Genomic DNA, 13,904 nt, shown 5'->3' on the forward strand with positions numbered 1-13,904 from the left:
TACTGCATTAATCCAGGACAATAATAGCAATTAATGCCATATTTACGAACTTGCTCCATTGGAGGGGACAGCTACAGGGCTCATTTCATTGAAACTGGCTTAATACAAAAGTACTGGTGTACCCCTCTGCAATAAATGACAAAATTATGTTCTGCTTAATTTCCTATTATGTCCTAGAGCATATTCATATTTGTGAGTTCTCTACAAACCTTCTTGCTCTAAGTATTCTTTTTCTGACTTTATAGTAAATGACTTGAAGTTGCTACAGCAAACAAATAAGTCTGATGCAGTAAAGCAGCAGGGTTTCTGAGGCCTGAAACCAGCAGTGTCTAACAGTACATTTATTACAAGTCTACATTTAGTCACAAGTACAACTCTCATACCTGAAGCATATCAGCATATCTTCACTAGTGTGGAAGTGCTTTTTAAAATGACAGACTGATTAGAGTTTGAATCCATGTTCCAGACTTGAAGAAAACAGTGCATGAATCTTGCCTGGATTGATGTACTTTTCTCACTTTATGCGCCAGAACTAGTGCCTTTAGTTTCCCTGAACAGACGGACTAAATAATCACCATTTGCAAATAAATTGGAAGTCAGTTTCTGAGCCTCCAGGTTATAGAAGCCAACATCATGTTTTTTTGGAGCAGTCTTTAAATCTCTGAGCTCCCCTTGATCCCCCCTTCCCCTGATACTAATGGTTCGGGTTTATGGGAGAGATGTAAATATGGCCACTAACACTTTATGACAGTCCAAGTTCTATTTCTGTCAGGAACAGTGTTTCTCTAGCTGCCCCTCAACACTCTTTTAAATTTCCTTCAGGGGCAGCCCTCTTTGTACTTAGGTGAGACAGACAAAGACTCTTGTCTCCTTCTTCCGTGGCTGATAGTAAGGGAATGGAAGGGTAGGAAGAGAACACTAGCTGGCTGCTGTGTGCATAGGAAAAGGTTTTCATAAAGCTACTTTTTGGGTCTTCCTTTCAGTGTTGGAGGAATTATATTTGTGTCTTTATTTCCTAAATTCAACATCCCTTACACCAAACAAAAATATGTGCCTTATTTGCCAAGGAGCATAGAAAGTGTTCTGGTGGCCTCTAACTCACTGCTGTCCCAAAGAGATTGGGCAATGGGAAGGCAGCCTAAATGGGGAAGTGTTTTTTTTCCCTTGAGTAATCAAAACATCTTCTGGAGTTAGAATTTTCTCACTTCATCACAATATTAGCACCAGCAATGACAGGAGTAACTCATGCTGACAGCACTGGACATACGGAAAAGGGCTTTTGGAGTTTACCAGTTATTAAAAGGTACTTAGTGAGTGCCCAGAACTGTCTGCATCAATGAAATGTGAATAGTTTATTCACACTTGCAGGGGTAAATCAGAGCATGGGCAAAGCAGCTGTCAGGATTTCAGAAGACAGGAGAAAGTATGATAAGACTGTGCAACCATTAGCATAACAGATATGTATCTATATATATATAATATATATGGTGTAAATGTTTATGGAAGTATGTAGGTTACCCAGAGGATAAAAGAAAGGAGATGCAAGAACAAGAGCTCAGTGAAATAAAAGTTTGAAGTTCAGCTTTGGTCCAGTTGGTCTGGAGGCTGGGTATGCAGGAGGGGTGACCAGAGCTGGCACAAAGCAAGCACTGCCTCCAGGAAAGACATGACCTTGGAGTGGAAAAGAATTGAGAGAGGGAAAGCAGACAGCTGACAGGGTTTGATGATGTTTTAGCTGACATACAATAGGAGTTTGGTTTTGGTTTTGCAAGGTAATGGTTAACGGGTAGTAATAATGGAATTCTGAATGTTTGGCACAATGTTATATATGTCATGACCTTCCTGTCAGAGATCTTTGTTCACACATATTTCTTTTATTTCACAGTCTTCAGGAGCAGCATGTATGATCTGAGTCCCCTTTTGTCCTCTGCTGCACTTCGTGCTGGTCATCAAACAGTTAATCTGCATTGCCTTTCAGGAGTCCCATCTCCCTCCTGCCAGGATCAATGATAAAATTTTGACTGTGAAAGTGAGAGAGCCCATGGGCCAGATGGATATTTGGTAGCAAAACATTTGAAGGGCTCTTTTTGCAATAAAGAGCTACACAAAGTACTTGCTCTAAAGACAAACACCAATATCTTGTCTCCACAGTGTTTGTAATCAATATTATATTACAGGTTGATTAAATATCAAGATATTAGAGTGGTGAATCTCAAAAGTATGTTTTTTGACTTTTCCTTGTTTCTCAAAAACAACTGTAGAACTTATTTAGAGAAATGTTGACAATACCAGAAAACAACAAAATCAAAATAGCATCATAATCAATATCTCTGAACAGGCAATCTTGGCAGGGGGGAAACACTCATCATTGAATGAGTACCTGGCAGGTGCTGTAGGTGGGCAAGAATATTACAACTTCATGGCCTAAATGTTTGGCCCATTTATCCTGTGCTAATAAATATTATAACATGTGGAATAATTTCTACACATAGCTTCTCAGACTAGTATCCAGTGTGTGCATAAAAGGTGGATGCCACTCAAAAAGGTGATGACATCCCTAGGAAGCCAAATAGAATGGTTTTAATCTGTTGTCTTCACAGATGTGTAATAACGGATATGTCTGGTGTGCATTTGACACTGGAACATAAAAATGAGCAAGCAAGAGAGTGAAGGCCATGTGAAGAGCCATGGCTAACCAAGCCATAACTCATAGCAGCAGCAGGTGGCTTGGCCCTCTTATCTCTGGATGACTTTTCTCTTTAGGCTGTTTGTCTTTGGCAACAGACATTGAATCAATGTCTGTTCAAACACGAGTGATAAAGTCTGGGAGCAGTGTGAGAAGGAGGAGGCAGAGAGAACCTGGCTCTGTACTCAAACAGTTCAAAAAAGTGGCAAAACAGAGATGCACCTGCCTCTATTTTTTGTTCTGACAGCTCCACCTTGGTATGTGGGGATAAAAGTGGGTACAAAAGTCTGTGAAGCAGTGCCAGGCTGAGGGGTGCTCCCTCTGAGAGCTTGCAGAGACCAGAATTAGGGGAATGCTGTGTTGGAGACCAAGCCAGTCAGAACCATACTGTCTCCTTACATTCCAGCTTACTCACTTTTTGCTTACCAGAGCTCTTTTATTCAGTCCTGTCTTCAATGTTTTGTTACCAAAGTTTAGGCTTGTTCTTCGGGGGCATTTTTGGGTTTATTTTATTAGAGGAGGTTTGAGAGTTTGTTTGTTCTAATAAGCTGGAGCTGTAATTGGGAAATGGGTTAAGCTTGCTTCCAATTAAGATAATTGACATGAAATACCCAATTGCACTCTGAGAGAGAGAGAAATAAGTTCCCCAGCTGAGCTGTAGAAGAGAGCAGCTTTGCTAACAATGAAGGTAGAAGCAGATGTTTAGAAAAACATGTAAAAGGAATCAGGAGGGGATTTATACATTTGGTTATTAATTAAGATGCATGCATGAGCAGCCAGCCAGCTGAAGTTCTGAGTTAAGAAAGGCAAAATTCCAACAAAGGGTGCAGGGAAAGCCGTATTTAGAAGATTCCTGGAGTTTTAGGGGTTTTTGATTTGATTGGGTGTGGGGAGAATGTTAGCTTGTTTTTTGGGGGTTTTGGGTGTTGGTTTGTTTTTACCTTCTGTAAAGAAGGAACAGCCCCAAAGGTTTTTGGAATTTTCAGACTGGCATGTGCCCTTGCATACAGTCTTCTTGACTCTGTTTTCTTGATCATGATAAGTTTGTTTCTCTTTTGCTTAAATAAAGTAGGATATGATTATAAGGTCCTATCAGGCCATAAGTGTCTCCGCAACTAGTAAAAATATAAATGGTTTTGTGCACTCTGTGGTTTGCCAAGGTCCAAAATGTGTCATGAATATTGGAGCAATTAGAAATAGTGGGTGACTGAGGATTCTGATGATGCTTATGTTTGCTTCTGTGTGGGGAATAAAGGAAGTGGAATCAGGCTTTCTGATTGGAGGGACAGAGGTGCTTGAGGATCTGATGTGGAGATAGCTGCTGAAAAACTGTTGTAGCAGTTTTGAGAAAAACTGAAACAGTTTGGAGAGGGTATTTGCTGGTAACTGTACTACAATCAGGGAAAGAAGTACTAGTGTTGGCAAGAAAGAGGAAAAGCTTCTAAGATTTTGGATTAAAATATACTGTTGGTTTGTTTTCTTTAATTTGTGCCTCATCCAACAAACTCAAATTTCCTTTACAGCAGAATGTTATATGAATGTTATATGAGAGTAAGATTGGAAAAACCAACACTGAATTCACTTGGCGGCTTATTTAAGTAATCATTCCTGCAATTTTTATGCAAGAATTAAAGCATCTTAAATGTCGGCTCTTTTCTTGGGTTCTCTTGTTCGAGCTGTCCTTGAAATTTATAGAATCACAGAATAGCTTGGATTGGAAGGGCCCTTAAAGATCATCTAGTTCCAATTCCCTTGCCATGGGCAGGGGGGACACCTTCCACGAGACCAGGTTTTCAGAGCTCCATCCAGACTGGCCTTGAACACTTCCAGGGAAGGGGCATCACAACTTCTCTGGGACACCGGTGCCAGTCCCCCACTGCCCTGACAGTAAAGAATTTCTTCCTAGCATCTAACCAAAACCTACTTTCTTTCAGTTTGAAGCCATTCTCCCTTGTCCTGTCACCACCTGCTCTTGTAAAAAAATAATTTTCCATCGTGCTTGTCCCTCCAGCTGCCTTCAGGTACTGGAAGGTAGCAATTAGATCATGTCTTCTCTGCTCCAGGCTGAACAATCCCAATTCTCTCAGCCTTTCCTCCCAGGAGAGGAAGTCCATCCCTCTGGTCATCTTGATGTCCCTTCTCTAAACTCACTCCAACAGGTCAATGTCCTTCCTGTGATGGGGGTCCCAAAGCTGGATGCAGCACTGCAGGTGGGGTCTCACAAGACTGGAGCAGAGAGGCAGAGGAGGGGGAGACAAATTCAACAAGAACTTTAAAAAAGTAAAAAGGCTATTGGCTTTAATGGCTTGGCCAGCTGACTTATCTCTGTGATGAATTTGGTAGTATTAATTAAAGATGAATATTTGCAGGGGGTTGTGGTTGGTGTGTTGCTTGTTGGGGGAGGGATAATTTACATAGATAAACATGGTAAATTAATGTTGGAAAGCCAAATAATTTTTTCTGGCTGAAATGCTACCCTTTAGTTGAATTTTCTTTATGACTGGTCTTTGATATAGTAAATCAAATAAGAAGGCAAGAAATGTGACAGATTCCTCTATCGTGTAAATAAAAGTGGTTCTGCTCTCAGCACATGTAAGAGTCTGGACCACCTTTCAGCAGGTGGACAACCAGGATGTCTTCTGCTGTTACTGCCATTATTTAGAAGATGAAAAGCTCAGTCTGAGGTTTTGTGAATCTGAGGTTTTGTGAAACAGGGCTGCTCTGATGCACAAAGGAACAGAGATGGGGTCACTGCAGCCTCTCTGTGCTCGCACCTGCAAATGTGTGTGTGTGTGCCTCTGTTGAAGAGAGTGGGTGGGCAGAAGATGCATCCTCCTGTACAGTGCCATGCTTGGTTTCCCTGGTTTGGTGTTCAGACAATGAGGTAAATACAAACTGCGTTGACTTTTGCATTTATATCCTTGTGATCTCCTGTTGTTTTTAAAAGCTGAGGGGTTTTTGGCCATTCATACAGAGGCTTTCTTCTGCAGCTTCACCAAAGATTGCAGGTGGATATCTGGGCTAATTTCTCATCAGTTACAGAACTTAGTCCTTTCATATGGGACTATGGGTTCATATGGGAACCCTATATGGGTTTCAGTGCTAAACTGTTTGAATCTGTGGTTCACTCTAATGCTTTTAATGAAATATTACTTTGCTGTGACCTTTCCCACTCTTTCCTTGTCCTTGTCCTTTAAAATATGATGGAATTTCTGGAGATATAGACAGCTCTTTTATTAAGGGAGTATTAAAATGAAGAATTTTCTCTGGAGGTTGTTCTTCTTATGTAAAAAGATACTGCAAATGACATTTGGACTCTCCATAACTGCAATGAGACTAATTTTTTTTTAATCTCACATGATGAAAGACAAATAACTGAGCAGTGCTATTATAAATTATGTGATCTTTATATGCTTAAATAAAGGCATTTTACACGCTTTACCTTGACAAAGCTTCTGCTGCCCTCCTGGGGAACCTTGGCTAGTCAAAATTAGGCTTGTGATCACAGGCTAATATCCTCCTTGTGGATGATTCCTTCTGGAATTACACCACTCTTGGGAGGCCTCAATGATCACAGAATAGTGATCCTACTGCTTTTATAGCATGGTGCACACCAGACACTTAAGAATGGAATTTCAAAGACTGAGTCAATTTCGCCCTTTGTCTTAAAGTGATTGGAGAATCTTTTCAAAGGTTTATCTTTATGATAGTGTTGTAAATACATAACATAGATTGAGAGAATTAGAAAAAAAAAACAAGTTAGAAAAAACAATTTATTAAGTAATATCATATAAATAACTTGTTACAAAAATCAATTTGCAAAAAGGCAAATTCACTCTGTCTGTGAGAAATTGTTGTTCAAATTGGTTTCTCATCAAATCCTTAAATTTCATCTCCCCCTGCCCTCCCCAACCCCAAAAAAAGAAGCCAGTACAGTGAACAGGAAATATAAGGGAGAGAGTGCACACTTTCCAACTGACAAAAACAAATTGCCCATCCACGCTGCAGAAGAGATAATCATTCCAGCATGGGTCCCTCTGCAACACAGGGAAGTTCTAGGTGTAAACCTCTTGGGTGACAAAATTGTCACCCACAAATGTCTCATTGCTCTCTGCTGAGCAATGACAGATCCATCCAATGCTGAGGCTCCCTTGGCGCAACCAGGGGATGACATTATGAGAGACTGTGTGGCTGGAGCATGCCAGCAAGTAAATCTTCCCAGGTGGAGGCATCATTTTCAATTTATGCTTGGAAGTATTTTTAATTTAAAAAAAATCAATTCCAAAAAGCATTTATTTTAAAGGGTTTAAAAAAATCACAAATCACAATAGGAGTTTGCCAGATTGATTTAGCTCAGTAACACAGTTAAGATGCACATAGCATTTATTATAAGGCCTTTCTTTAAAGTTTAATTTTTTCAAAGCAATGAAAGTAATCACAGAATTAAAACAGTACAGTGATTCTGAAGAGTTTTTTATGTGTCAAAATCCAGAAAGATTTTGTGTTTGCAGTGTTTTTTCTTTGTTGTGTTCACCTGAATGCTTAATAGTTCTATAAGTTTTTATCTTTAATAAACACTAAAGTAATAGATCATAGAAAACTAAAAGCTTATAGAAAGTGTTTCCAAGTATATTTACATAAATAGTGCAGTCTCATAGGAAAAGTCAAAAGCCTATGGGAATGGAAAGGATTTCTCTATATGCTGGACTTATGCCTTATTTGTCAAATCGAATTTGTGGTAAGAGAAATTTGAATATAGCAGCTCCTTTTTATTTTTTTCTTTTTTTTTTCTTTTAAAATTTATTTTTAAAGAAAGCGAAAGATACATGAAGAAAAAAAGGATAAGGGCAGGTTCTGTAAAAACTCTTTTGAGATCCAGTAACTCTACACACAAGATGATAGCCTTGTGGCTTTTAAGTGCCATGGGCCTGCCTTGCATATGACTGACTACCTCCCCTCACTCCCCATGCAATTCACCTCCTGCTCTTCTTCCTGAAATGTTCAGTTCTCTGACACTTGTACTTCCTACAACCCCAGCCACAGCTCTTGGATACCTACCGCTGAATTTTATGAACTCTTCAGGAAACTGTTTTAGTGTATGACAAACACAAGTCTGGGCTCAAAAGTGTAATATAGCAAAATGATGGGCAGGATCAAGATTGTTTCAGCTGGCTTAAATAAAACTGCTGAGGGCAGAGACTGGTATTAAAGCATTGTGTTGGAGTTCTGTGTTTTTCTCTCTTTCTGGAGCAACGCATGAGTCTGTGGACATCAAACATGCTTTTGTTCCTCTTTAAGTACAGAAACAATCTTTGAGAAAAGAACTCTTTCTAAAGACTGAACTGAAAGCAAAAAATATTGTGGCTTTGACATTTATTGGATGAGGCTGCTGTTTCAGAGGTGTAGATGGGTTGGAAAAATCCTGCCTTTCACAGCTTATGATGTTTCATACTCACTGGAAGCAGCATAATGACTGTTACTTTGTCAGCTCTCATTTGATGAGGCAGCTCAGACTCCAGAGTTAATTGAAATGCAAATGGGCAGGAGGATGGCAGCATCCATTTGGGACAGTGGTCTTCTGAAACACTTCAATGCTTCTCATAGCCAAAGGAAACGTGGAGAGACCTTTCTAACAGATGGTGGCAGGTAGAACTAACACAGTGGTGTTTGCAGAGAGTTACCTGCTCAAAACCACTCTCAGGAATCACCCTGCAGAAGACCATGAAGATAGTTCTGCTGCAGAAATTTAACATGTGCCTTTCTTTCCAAGAGATCTACAGCCTGGATGAAACAGCCTGGATTTACGTTGCTTGGTGTAGAAGAGATGTCTTTCTCCCTATCCATGCAGATCTCTCTCTGGTGTGTCAGGAAGCCTGAAAGTGTTAGAAGTCCACTGCTGGTCCTGCTCAAAATGCATAATTCTGGTTTTCAAACAGGTGTAGACATACATTTTTAAAGCCATTTCTCTCTGCTATACTTTGCTATGACTGTTCTGGGTTTTATGGTACTGCAGATATTCATTCTCTTGGTTTTGTGGGATTTTTTTTGTTTATTTTCATAACAGAGAAACGGAAAAGCTGTAACTTGTAATGTAGACTGCTACTTCCTAAAGTGGATTATTTGAAGGTTGCCTCTTCCATTCACATTTAACAGTAAAGAAACACCGGAAGCAAGACCAGACAAATATGTTTCTTAGGAAAAATTTAGAAAACATTTCTGTTGGTATACAGGTGACATATTCTTCTACTACCTATCTTTTCCAGCAGATTTTTAACAGATATAATTGAAAAATACATACAATTTGGTTTTCTCATGGTTTGACACAATTCCATCTCTGTCAGGTTTGAGAACACATCTCAGACCTGTGATACTGCTGGTAGAGTCTTGTGCAGAGCTCTCTGCGAGTCTTTGCTTCAGCTCTCTTCCAAGCACAGAGAGATGTCCTGAAACAGCTGCACTGGAGGTACGGGCTGCTGTGTCTCCCTATACTGGTGCTGCTGTGGGATAGAATTGGGTTTAACCTGAAATAGTTCTCCTGGGGTAAAAACCACCCCACCAAACACAAAACAAAAACAACTCCCCACCAGTTTTCTGGGGTAAAGTGACTCTCTTGGGAGTTGAGATGAAATAGTTACTGTAGAAACCTTATTCTATTTAAAGTGTAGAGATGTTATTGTTCTGCAGTAGCATGGTTGGCATAGCCTACCAGGTCCCTGTTTCACGTTGACTCCACTGAATTCCTTGGCGTCTTTTAATATATTTCCTGTTGTTAGGTCAGATGCTTTCCCAAATTAAAAGCCAACTGCATTTTTATCTATCTACCTGGCTTAGCTAAACTGCCTAATAATATTTCTTCTTCTGAAGTAGGTGTGGTTGTAAGAAGAGCAGGCTTAAAACAGCCTTGAAAGCCACTTCATAGCCCATAGTCCAACAACTGGTTATCTACAAATGACAACTGTAGCACTGTGTGAAAGCATTGTTAAATACTCATTTCTATCATCTAGCACACCACCATGCAACAAAGTGCAAAGAAATACTACTGCAAAGGTTTGTATTCACTGCAATATGGCACTTTCAATATTTAGAATGCAGTACTGATTTTATAAATTGCACTTTGTGGTACTGCCAAGCAAGAAGAAAAGAAAGAACTGAACTCTCCTTGCTGTGTGAGAGATGCTAAATCTGTTTAATTTGCAGGAAAAAAAAATAGACCTTAAAACCTAGATGCATAAATAATAATTTGGATGCAAGTTTTCCTCAAATTTTCTTAGAAGAATGCATTTGCTATTCAGGCACCATATTTGTGGTGACATAACATAATTTTATATATATAATATATTTACATAACAGGCACGAGTAGCCACTCTCTATTATTTACTGTGTCACTCAATGGACAAGATAAAACCAGCTTTGAATTAAAAGGAAAAAAAAAAACCAAATCAACCTAAAACTTGGGCTTGGACTGCTACTAACAATCACTAAATCACTGTACAAACATAGGAAAATAGTTACAAGGAGTTCACTGGTCCTGCTGTCTCATTATCCCACCCAAGAAGTGACTAATGCAGGCTGCTGACTTGCAGAGTGGCCCAGCCCCTTCAGGGCACCAGGGCTGTCTTCAGCCAAGTGCCACCAACTCCCTCTTCCCACTAAGCTGGAGGTGGCTTGCAGGGCTGAACAATATCACAGCCAGCCCTGCCATCCCCTCCACACACCAATCTGTTTCCTTGAGGCTTAAGGAAGGGAGGGGACAGTTCACTGGCTCACTTCGGGCATCCAGCTGGATTCTGAGCTTGGGGATATTTGCTGGAGGCAACCCCAGAGTGAAGGGAGAGAGAGCGATGTGTTAGGAGGCCACTGGGCAGAGCCCCTGGCGGGATGTGCTGGCCCCACTGACACTGTGTGAGGGGAACACCCCAAGGTGAGGGACCTGGGGCAGGTGGTGCTGAGCATCTGCTGCTCCTCCACATGTCTGAAATCCATAAGGTCTCTCCTGTCTGCCAGAGCCAGCTTTTGGACAGATTGCTTCCTAGAAGTTCCAATTTCAAGGAAGTCATGAAGAGCTAGGCTTGTAGCATCTTAAATTACTTAGGGACCCTGAAGAGGACAAAATAAGGCTCTAGCCATGCCATTGCCATTATGATGGGTGCAGCAGCTCAGCACCTCACCAAGTGATGGAGTAGGGAACCATATTCTGTTGGACTTAAACACTCTGAGAGGCTTTCACCAGGGAGGCCTAAGGCTCTGGACCCTTGGAAACTCTGGGCCCCTCTGCTCTGAAAGCATCCAATCTATAGTGCTGGGCATCTGCCAGCCATTATCTGCTGTGCCCTACACCTACAGGTGTGCAGTGCTCAATGAGTCCTTTCCTGCCCAGCCAGGGCCACAGCATGGCTGGATCATCCTCTTCACTCTGAGCTGGTCCACAAAATCTAAAATTCTGGTATTGTGGTTGTAAAAGTCTTATACTTGGGACTCTTACTGCTCTCTTTAACTCACAAGGAATAATGAATTCCAGGGATTAATTTTTAATTGCCCTTAGTTTTCTGTTTATTAACATTTTTTCTCATCTCTCTTTATTTCTGAGGTAACTTGAAGCTGTTTAGTTTTCAAATTTATTCACTTAAAATTTGGGGGAGGAGGAAAATAGATCCATTCCTGTAATTCTGGTATTAAATATTGTTTCATGAAATAAATTAGAATAGTTACACGAGGTATTTTAAAAATAGTAATTACTTCTTTCCTTGGCACAGTGCTATGGGCTGGGTGCCTACTTTGGGACACAGGGTGGCATTTAACTCCTGGAATGGGATATGCCCATGGCAGACCCTTAGGGTTTTCTCCAGAGAGCCTCTCCTAGATGTCTGGGTTGGAAGAGCAGCCACTACATGTTTGAAAAACCAACTGAAATACTGAGTGGTGTGCAAGCTATAAAGAAAACTGTTTTGGCCCAAGATTATGGCAACTTCCCCCCCTCCACACCTGGACAAAAATTACTTAGCTTGGCAAACCAGATAAACACAGAGAAAACTGTGCTTACAATTTTACCTTCCATTGAAGTCTTTATCAACCCTTACTGAGTAGTTTATTTTAAAAAATGACTTATAATTATGAACCGCCTTTTCAGGCCACTGGAATGACCATTATTTGTTTGTTCAGGGCTTGAGTCTAGAGAAAAAAAAAAAGAAACAACTACCCAAAAGCATGAAAAGTTACTTCATCTGGCAGAATGCTAGTGTTTTCAATTTCTAAAGCATTTTTCAAATGTCTTACATAGTTCTTGCAACATCCTGATGAGGTAGGCATTATTTCCCCATTTTACAGATAGCAAAACTGGGCAGAGAGTCAGTCAGGAATCCACCCCGGACATGCAGGCAGAGAAAGTCAGGCCAAAAAAAAAGCACTTTCCTCCTCTGCAGTTGTTCCTTTTGCCTCAGAGGGCTGCAGTCACCTTGAGGTCACTCCTCCTCACCTGCACATGAGAACGGGCAGGAGTAGCTGGGTATGAACATCCTGACTACAATGTCTCCAGGACAGCGGCCATCACTGAACTGATGTGCAGGTGGAGGCTGACTGAGGAAGTGCAAGCAAAAGCCCAGTTATGATCTGTTCCTTCCTTCAAGTCATGACCTGATCTGGAGCTGGATTGGATGACTTCCCTGTATCACAAAGCAAGCCTGGGTTAGAATGAGGAAACCATCTAAGAATTATATACTGGGGCTACTGACCACACACACATGCACACACACACATCTCTCCAGCAATGCTAGGTCCAAAGAATATATACAGAGCAGTCAATGAACTATATATATGTGTGTGTTAGTATGATTCAGTGCAATGGGGAAATGGTGAGTTCTAGAGAAACACTCAGGTTTAAATGACCATTAAGCCTCTCTACCCTCCTCATGAGTAAAATGCGTGCTTGATGTTCTTTTCTCAGCTTACTCTACTTGTATAATAAACCTTCATTCCATCACCACTACTTTTGACTATAATACATAGGGTAAACTAGGGTACCTCATTACATTGGGATGTGCAATACACAATTGACAGAGCAGTCGTCTGAGCTGAATAGTCTGAATACAAGTAAAAAGCAAGTGAGCTTAAACAGTAATATACTCCACTTTACAATATAAGCAGAACAAGTAAAAATATTGCTCCCCATCTGATCCTTTTTTTTCCCCTCCACTACTGCTGTGCCTGTAAGATTGGCTTGGTAAACTGGACGCACTCAAAAAATAAGGATTTTGCCTCTTGGAAGCTCATAAAGTGATACTAGAGAAAGTTTACTGATGGCTAACCCACACAGACTGCAGTCATTAGATAATTCAAATGGGTAGAATAGAGAACCCTTTCAAACAGCTGTGGAGAAACAGAAAGAAATAGCCACTTCACATATCCCAATGCTGTTTCTGGGAATGAGGAACAGAAAAAAGAGAAAAAAAACCCGAATACAACATATTAAGAGTCTTTGTCACTGTCCATTGAGCCATACATATCTGCCAGCTTTTTAAACCGAGGTCCCCAGTCACTGAGGTAATCGTAGTCCTGATCTCCGTCCGTAGTCACTGACTCCAAGGAGCTGAGGGACTCGGCCACAGAACCATTACCTTCGTACGCGTAGGTTGCTAATGAGTCATACGGGGGTGCTGTTGGATCTGTATCATTTTCCTTTAACCTTTGGTTAATGAAATCTCTGACATCCGTGTTATCTCGCGCCGCTGCAGTCCGCCGCGGCAGAAAAAGTGTTTCTGGCACAATGTCTCTGCGTAATTTATTATCATCTATGGCTTCGGGATTCCTCAGCGTGCCAATATCAAACGCCTGGGTGTCTTCCTCTCCGCCACCTTCATCGTTATAACTGACAATGTTGTCTCTGATGTCTTCTTTGGAAATTATCAAAGGCTCTTTTTTCCGCTGCCGTCTCAGTGCTGCAAACAGCACCACAGTAACTGCAAACAAAAACAACAGCGAAAGAGAAAGGGAAAGAAGGTTAATCCCCAACTCCATTAAAGCCCAGAAGAAATGCTGCGCCTCTGCTTGAGCTTGAAGTTTGAGAAGATGTTTTGAAAAACTGAAAATGTGCACATCAGATTTTCAAGCTGTGCTTGCTCTGCCTGTGAGTTCCTTGGGAGATGAAATGGCATGGATGCACAGAAGAAAGGAGATCTCAAGCCTGTAGGAAGCCAAGCAGAATGTCTTTTTGCTGGTAGTCACT

The 13,904-nt window shown here is 40.9% G+C and overlaps 1 protein-coding gene across 1 annotated transcript in view; it reads right to left on the reverse strand.

Annotated features, from left to right (window-relative positions):
* Nucleotides 1-6,445: 6,445 nt before the first annotated feature.
* Nucleotides 6,446-13,904, reverse strand: part of CDH6 (cadherin 6) — a 111,228-nt gene continuing 103,769 nt past the window's right edge. Inside the window, exon 12 of the mRNA XM_066559417.1 lies at nucleotides 6,446-13,638. Coding sequence (XP_066415514.1) covers nucleotides 13,148-13,638 — 491 coding nt within the window. The 3' untranslated portion in view covers nucleotides 6,446-13,147. The remainder of the gene's footprint in view (nucleotides 13,639-13,904) is intronic.

The sequence above is a fragment of the Molothrus aeneus genome, chromosome 1, assembly GCF_037042795.1.
Source record: "Molothrus aeneus isolate 106 chromosome 1, BPBGC_Maene_1.0, whole genome shotgun sequence".
NCBI classification, from domain to species: domain Eukaryota; kingdom Metazoa; phylum Chordata; class Aves; order Passeriformes; family Icteridae; genus Molothrus; species Molothrus aeneus.